Genomic DNA, 7,867 nt, shown 5'->3' on the forward strand with positions numbered 1-7,867 from the left:
GGGCTCCCAGAAATATCCCACCCTAGGATCCATGACTTGTCGTTTCGCCACTGGGATTGCCTCTCGGTGTACCGCCCAATTAATACTAAAATGTTGCAGAATCTTCTGCAAGATAACGAAGCAAAAAGAATTATTCTCCGGTTTGAAGCATTCAGGAAATTTATCCCAGTCATTGTAAATGTGAAGCACTTCGTGAAAAATGTTTTTTTGTGCATTCATTAACGCACAAGATGTCTAGATACACGACTTAATCTATAGATCGAATAGCCATTGTTTTCCGTTACTAAATCTTGACTCTATGGCAGCGTGTTGGACAGTTCACATCGAGCTCTTCCTTATAAAAATGGATCTTAATAGGGAGGATGTCTGTGTTTACATTAAGGATAGCTTTCTCACCATCATATATAAATCATCATCATCTAGCTGTGTCGCTCCACTGCTGGGGGAAAGCGTCTCCATTGAATTGCCATTCTTCTCTGTTCTGTGCACCTCTCCTCCATGTAATGCCTTTGAATTCTTCAATTTTTGCCTCTCCTCCTGACTCGATTCCTGATGCTATTTCCTCTTCTTTTATTTTATTTCTTTATTTCTTGTATTATGTCATTCACTCCTGTAGCCTTCCTTACAGCTTCATTTCAGACTCTATCCCTTCTTGTGATTCACATCATTGTACGTTCCATTGCTCTTTCTGTCACTTTCAAACTCTGCTCCATTCAATGTTTCTGCTGAATATGTCAAGACTGGTATAATACAGTGATTAAACATATTTTTTTTGAGTGAAAGTGGTAAATTTTTGTCACGAAATATATGAATCAAAGTTTTCCAAATTTTACCCATGCTAAATGGATTCTTCTCTTTACCTCTGCAGTAGTGTCATCCTCTATTCTTATCTTCTTGCCCAATTACACGTAACTGTCTACTTTCTCAATTATCTTTCCATCCAATGTTATGGTACTACCTGCTAATATATCTTTACTGAACATAACCTTTGTTTTACTGATGTTGATGTTTAGTCCAACTTTATTGCTTTCTTCGTTCAATTCCTCTAGCATTATCTGAACCTCCTCTGGATGGTGACAAAATAATAGGATGTCATCGGCAAAGCTGAGATTGTTTAGGTATTCACCATTCACCAATATTCTCTTATCATTCCAATCCAGATTTCTAAAGATGTTCTCCATTACTGCAGTAAACAGTTTTGGTGAGATTGGATCTCCCTGTCTTACTCCTTTGTTAAATATTTCTGTCGAACTGTTCATATCGATGTGTATTCTTTCTTGCACAAGCCTTTTTATACAGAGCGCTAATATATAAAACTGAATTTAAACTATTATAATTTTTAAGCTATACACAACAATGTCTATTCTTCCAAACACCAAGCTGTTTGTGGGTACTGCTTATCGCTTATAAAAAAAATATATTTTTTTTGCATTTTTTAAGGAAGTGTTAGACAAAATTAATCCTCAGCAAGACTAGTTTTAGGAGACTTAAACACCACCTTAAAATATAATCGTCATCCACTATACAATTCATGTTCTGATATTGTAAAGCATTATAACTTTACTATTAGATGTATTCTGATAAACAAACAACTTCTACATCAGCATCCATTCTAAACACATTCGCAGCAATACTGCATAAAAAAAACACAATCAGTAGAGTTTGAGATTTGCATAAGCGATCAAGTTCTAAAGACTGCATCAGAGGCAAGCGAAAAACTATGGACAATAAATATCGATAGCTATGACTATTCTCATAAAGTAACTTACTTTGCCATATAATTTTAATTAATCTACTATTACGTTTGAGCTTATGGGTAAATTGTAATTACATAGGTCGAAATAGCTAATGTAGATGCACGATTTACTTTTTAACCTATAATAGAGTATAACAAAAATACAACATGCATTTTTTCCCGGTAAAACAATGCATTCTACTTGTCTCGTTACTGTATGATAGGAATTGCTTCCAGACGCAAAACAGAGGGCAGTAGAATTCACTTCCTCACAGAGTTATTCCTCACAAATTTAGAAGCCATTTTGTGTCCAACGCGATACACGTTCTGTATCCAGCACGATGTGCGTTTCTGTGTATAATGTTGAATAATACAATTAGCGGCCTCCTGTAGTATTTAATTTAACTTTTTTTAGCAGTTTCATGTAACTATTTTAATAGATTTTTTTTAATGATTTCACTACTTTATATCCAATTTCATATTAACATATACTGTAATAATTTACTATTTTAAAGCTGTTCTTTAATTCTTGTAAATAGTCGGAGAGCCATCGATAGCACGCATTCTTTATCAATTAGCAATCCTGAAATATAGACCCTTTAAGTGGCTCCTATTATTTTGGCGAAATAAATGATATATGACGACCAGCAAAAAATTAATTAAATATGTCTATCAAAATTTAATCAATATTAATTGCTCTTTTGTTTTATTTTAGGTTACATCTATGTTGCTCATGTATTTAATTTGTGTTGGAAAAACGATAATAAAAAAACAACAAAATATCTAAGTATTTTTCCTAGAATTTTTTTCAAAGAGAAACAACAAGTGATTTTCGAGATCATAATCAAATAAATAAAGTATATCATACTAAAGGTTTATTTGCTCAAAATCACTCCTATTATCATTTTATATAGTAATAAACCTAAATATTGAAATAGTATTATGTCAAGTGGGCCGCATTATTTTCGTAAATTGAGAGTAGGTCTACACTATCACCGTCAGAATATTGATTAAAAAGTAAAGGCAATCCTTTGTCTTCTTAATCCATTGGTCTTGTCAATTCCGTATCATTTTTTCCTGCATACTTTATATCAAAATTAGTGCTGGCAGTCCAATAATTATCAGCCAGTATCAGTACTTTTAGCTTTGGCCGGCTTTACCGATTTCAAGATCCGTATATAGAGTATCCGGATTGTTGTTCTTTAAAATTGAATATGAGTAAGCCCACAAATGTTATATTACTAATTTGATTACTATTATTTGTAAATATTAAAATAGTATAGGTCAGTTGGCCGCAATATATAGGCCCTAAACTGATATTGTGTAGGCCAAAAGTAAAGAGCAAAACAGCTTTTTTGACAAAGGCAGGTCTTTTCAGTCATAGAATAGACGAACCTTTAACATTCTATTTATAATTTCTATGCAATTCGTATCAATTATCAAGCGCGCGTGAACACGCGCAAATATACAAATTTTAAAGATAAATTATAAATCACGCTTTTGATATTAAATATTTATCAATTAAGTAATAACATCATAAACACAATTAAAAGTGTGAAAATACTGTGTAATTTACCTAACTCGTATACTTTGCATGTGTTCATCGGGATCGATTTGGACACAAAAATGGACGGGTGTATACCATGTAATTTTTGCAAACCGAGAAGCAGAATGTCGCAACTGTTTATATATATGGCTTTGCTTCCTCATTGTATAGACATAATATATAAACGAAGACTTGTGTATGAGTTGTTTTTTAAAACTACAGAACTTACCGTCTTCCGTTACCTCCAAGTTGAAGGGATTACTGGTTTTGCCATCATTGTCTCTAAATTCATCACTTTCAGCTTTACACATATAGTTGCCACTATCATCTGGAGTTGAATCTGTAATGTATATTTCAAGTGCATCTTCACTTGTAATAAATCTAGTAGTGTCGGTGGTTATCCATGCTTGTCCATCTTTATACCATGTGATAGTAGGGTCAGGATAACCATCTGGCTTATTACAGTTCAAGGTTACCATTTTGCCTTCAGAGACACTGTTTGCTGAAGCTGTAAGTTCAGGATCATCTAGGTCTGTAAAAAGTCATGATTAACTTGTGTATTAATAATAGAAATAACTAATATTTAAAAAAAACTTACAATAATTTAAAATATTTATAATAATAATAAAATACGATAAACCCTTTAAAAAAATTGAAATTGATATTTTCTAAATACAACAATATATTTATCATTATTTAAAATTATAAAGGTTATCCTAAAGATTTATTAATTTTTGCAAAAAATGTAAAAATATTTATCATTGCTACTGTATTGCACATAAAACACGTTAGACATAAAATTAAATCAATCATAATTGGCTTATTGCACATTTAAAATGCCATCAAATTAGTCCGTTGAATCTCGTCATACGCTATTAGTAACATAAAGTTACCAGTTGTTGTAAATCCAAGAAAATGTAATAAATTCAAGGTCTGTTTGTTTGTCTTATGAAAGCTGAAGTGTTCTATTTTTAAATCATAGTTATATTATATATTTTTATACAAGCAGATGAACGAAAGAAAGCTCTTGGTTTTTAAACTTGTTTAAATAATTTTGATGTAGTTTGTTGCATCTTGTTGAGAATTCAGGAGGTTTCGAATACTTGTGTTAAATGACATACAGTAGCTTGTATTTTCATCCCTTAAAGTATAGTATTTTTGGCTGGGTAATTGTTAATCAAAAAATTGTAGATAAGTCTTTTTCTTGTTTAACGGGTCTAATTTGTATTAAGCTTTGATTTTTTAGTACTCGTCACTCATATTTTTTTGTATTGTATTCCTTGGAATTGAAGGGAATAAAACTGAATTGAATTGAATTGAATGATGAATATTTAATAAACATCAGCGCTATATAAATCCAGAATAATGCAGTCCACTCTTCTAATACCAACCCTCACTTATTGTTAAAGAGAAAAATGAAGTACTTTCTATTTGTTGTAAATGGCAGAAATGCTTTGTGTCATTACATTCTTTACATGGTATATCATTATGTATGTCCAGGGCAGAAGGGCCTTTCAGCTATGATAAACTCATCTTGTCACTCGTAGAGGGCGCCCGTACAATAAACATTACAACAATTAGCATAAAAAAACAATATTTTTTGGCGAGGGGTAGAAAAAATAATTTAGGAAGTAAATAATAACATATAAATACTTACATATCACTTTTAAGTCAATTTGATTACTGGTTTTGCCATCATTGCCTCTAAATGCATCACTTTCAGCTTTACATGTATAGGAGCCACTATCAAATCGAGTTATAGTTTTAATGTGTATTTCAAGTGCATCTTCACTAATAGCAAATCTGCTGGCGTCTTCTGTGTCGAGAGCTTTTCCATTTTTATACCAAAAGTTAGAATTAGGGACAGGGTCACCATCAGGTTTACTACAGGTCAAATTCACTGCTTCACCTTCATAAACACTGCTTTGTGATGTGCGGAGAACAGGCTCTTCTAGGTCTTAAAATGAAAAAAAAAAAACAAAAAACAAACAAAACTTCCAAGGACCTGTTACATTTTTTCATACACGGTTATCCCCTATAAATAATAAGGCCTACCAATGAAAACAAGTTTTTTGGTTGTCATATATTCAGAATATTTATCATCAGAAAAGTAAGATATAAACTAATATAAACTACGGTTTAATACCCGCTGTCAGAAGACCTATCAGAAGGCAGCAGCTTAACATAGTGGGAAATTGTTAACTCGGGTTAGCAAAAAAGTTCAACCAACATTTCCATCCTTGTATATACTGATATTGCCCATGTTACATTTAAAGGGAAAGCAGATATAATTTGCATGACATTTTAGTTAAATGTCATCTGAACAATTCTGAGGAGTATACAATATTTTTCACAGTTAACTGCTTTGTCAATACGTAATATCACATTTAAAATTATGTATTTTCCTATGCAAAATACCAATTTATCATAAACGTTATTGTTGAAAAATAACTTGCACAATTTGAAGTAACATGAATATTAAAAACTTAAACATAGAAATTAGTTTATTTAAAAAAATCGTTTACACATAATTTTACAGCAATTCGAGTCAATGTAAATGTTTTTATATTTATCCAGTTTAAAAATCAGGGTATACATTTCAATTCAATAATTCCTACACTGTAAAAAATGTCAGTAATTTTACGTTTACCGTAATTAAATTTCCTGTAAAAATAAGGGTCACTACTGTGTGATTGTATTTTTACGGTATTTTTTATATTAAAAAAATATATACGATAGATTGGTGTTTTGCTTTAAATTTCCGGTATCATATCGTTTTTCTACAGGTTAAAAATCGTCCGTGTATTTCGAAGGAGTTTTTATGTAAATATACGGTGAATTCGTAAATTCAATGTGTTTGGCGGTTAAATTACGTCGTCATATTACTGTTTTCCGCAATTTAACAGGTCAAAATCAACATTTACGTTAATTAACGTTGGAGTTCGTAATGTTCATTTATAAACTGGCGTAATTTTACAGTACAAAATATTGTTTTAACAAGTACTATGAATTTTAACGGTATTTTTGTATAACAATGATGAAACTGTGAACTCACACTTCGCGATGTTAAATAACGGTTCATCTTCACGGGTAAAATTAACATTTTTCCGTAATTTTACGTTCGCCGTTGTAATCCTACTATTAGCAAAAAGGTGTCTGTTATTTTACGTTTACTGAAATCCAATTTACTGTGAAAATAACGTTAACTACTTTAAAATTGTATTTGAACGGTATTTTTTGTAGCCTAAATTACCGGTATCATATCGTTTTTCTACAGGTTAAAATCGCCATTGTGTTTAAACGTCAGAGCTCGAAATTTAAACTACAAATTGGTGTAAATTTACCTACCTAAACCGTTAAGTATTGTACAGTATTAATAAAGAAAAGGAATAACGGTGTATTTTTGTAACAAAGATGATATTATGAATTAAACGCTGACATTATTCTGCTAATGTCATTTCACCTACAGTATTAAATTGGCGTGTCAATTATTTAGAAATTCCTTGACAATTATATATTTTTAAACATTGTTATTAATATATACGTTCCCTAACGTAAAATTAAAGTGAAATCCATATATTTGGCGCGCTTACGATCACGTGGCATCTCAGTTTATGACGTAGAAGTGGTTGGCGCATCGGTTGTGGTTTGGACTCCCAATCTCGAGGTCGGGGGTTCTAAACTCCCGTTGTGCAAGTCGCTTGTGTCCTTGGGCAAGGCACTTTATCTACGGTTGTCTCTCTCCACCCAGGAGTACAAGTGGGTACCTGGTGCGAGGTTCAAACACAGCCTGCACTGAATACAGCTGCAACATTATGGAATTCCCCTATGGGGCTTGAGTGTGTGTTCCATATGTGCTTAATCCAGTGATCCGGGGGTAATAATGTTCAAGCGCTTCGAGGTTGTGTCAACGGGAGGCGCTATATAAATCCGTTTTCCGACAAAAAAACAAAACACGAAACTTAAGTACATCATTAATCGATTCCTCGGCCTCAAACCTACAGGGGTAATAGACTGACACCAAACTCATCTTCGTATCATTTATGATTAGGATAAAGAAGTTATATTATTTTGAATTGTTTCACATCTGTTAACTTTTGAATTTCTTTTTCCCACACTCTCTCAATTTCGTTTATTGGCCTGCCCTGTTCCTTTTTTGGACCAATTTTAAAAAATATAGGTGTCAAAATACTGAAGACAATACTTTTTCATTAAGATAATTATGTACATTTGATATAATTCACCCATTTATAGCCCACAAATAATAACTAGATTTGCAATCCCATAAACCGAATTCGAAAGAAAAATTTTCTACATTGTTGCAATGTTAGAGAAGTGAAGTGAAAATACCTAATAAATTGAGCTTTTTCAGTGAAACTTAATATCTTCCAGTTGTCACCTTTTAGATTTTATAGACTAAAATTATAAAATATCTTCCAGTTGTCACTTTTTTGATTTTAAAGACTAAAATTATAAGATAAGGGAAGCAAAATTACACTTTCATTCAAAATTGTCACAACTTTTTGTATGTAAAAATGAAATCTGAACACTGTTTTAACATAATAAATATTCATAGATGTATGTCA

General features: G+C 31.9%; 1 protein-coding gene across 1 annotated transcript in view; it reads right to left on the bottom strand.

Annotated features, from left to right (window-relative positions):
- Nucleotides 1–642: 642 nt before the first annotated feature.
- The window catches only part of LOC117118499 (hemicentin-1-like), a 38,091-nt gene continuing 30,866 nt past the window's right edge, over nucleotides 643–7,867 (bottom strand). Inside the window, exons 8-11 of the mRNA XM_033263099.1 lie at nucleotides 4,939–5,238; nucleotides 3,511–3,813; nucleotides 959–1,303; nucleotides 643–740 (exon numbers count right to left, since the gene is read on the bottom strand). Coding sequence (XP_033118990.1) covers nucleotides 643–740; nucleotides 959–1,303; nucleotides 3,511–3,813; nucleotides 4,939–5,238 — 1,046 coding nt within the window. The remainder of the gene's footprint in view (nucleotides 741–958; nucleotides 1,304–3,510; nucleotides 3,814–4,938; nucleotides 5,239–7,867) is intronic.

This window comes from Anneissia japonica, unplaced genomic scaffold (assembly GCF_011630105.1).
Source record: "Anneissia japonica isolate Jap-2015-1 unplaced genomic scaffold, ASM1163010v1 scaffold287869_len1821871_cov162, whole genome shotgun sequence".
Taxonomy (NCBI): domain Eukaryota; kingdom Metazoa; phylum Echinodermata; class Crinoidea; order Comatulida; family Comatulidae; genus Anneissia; species Anneissia japonica.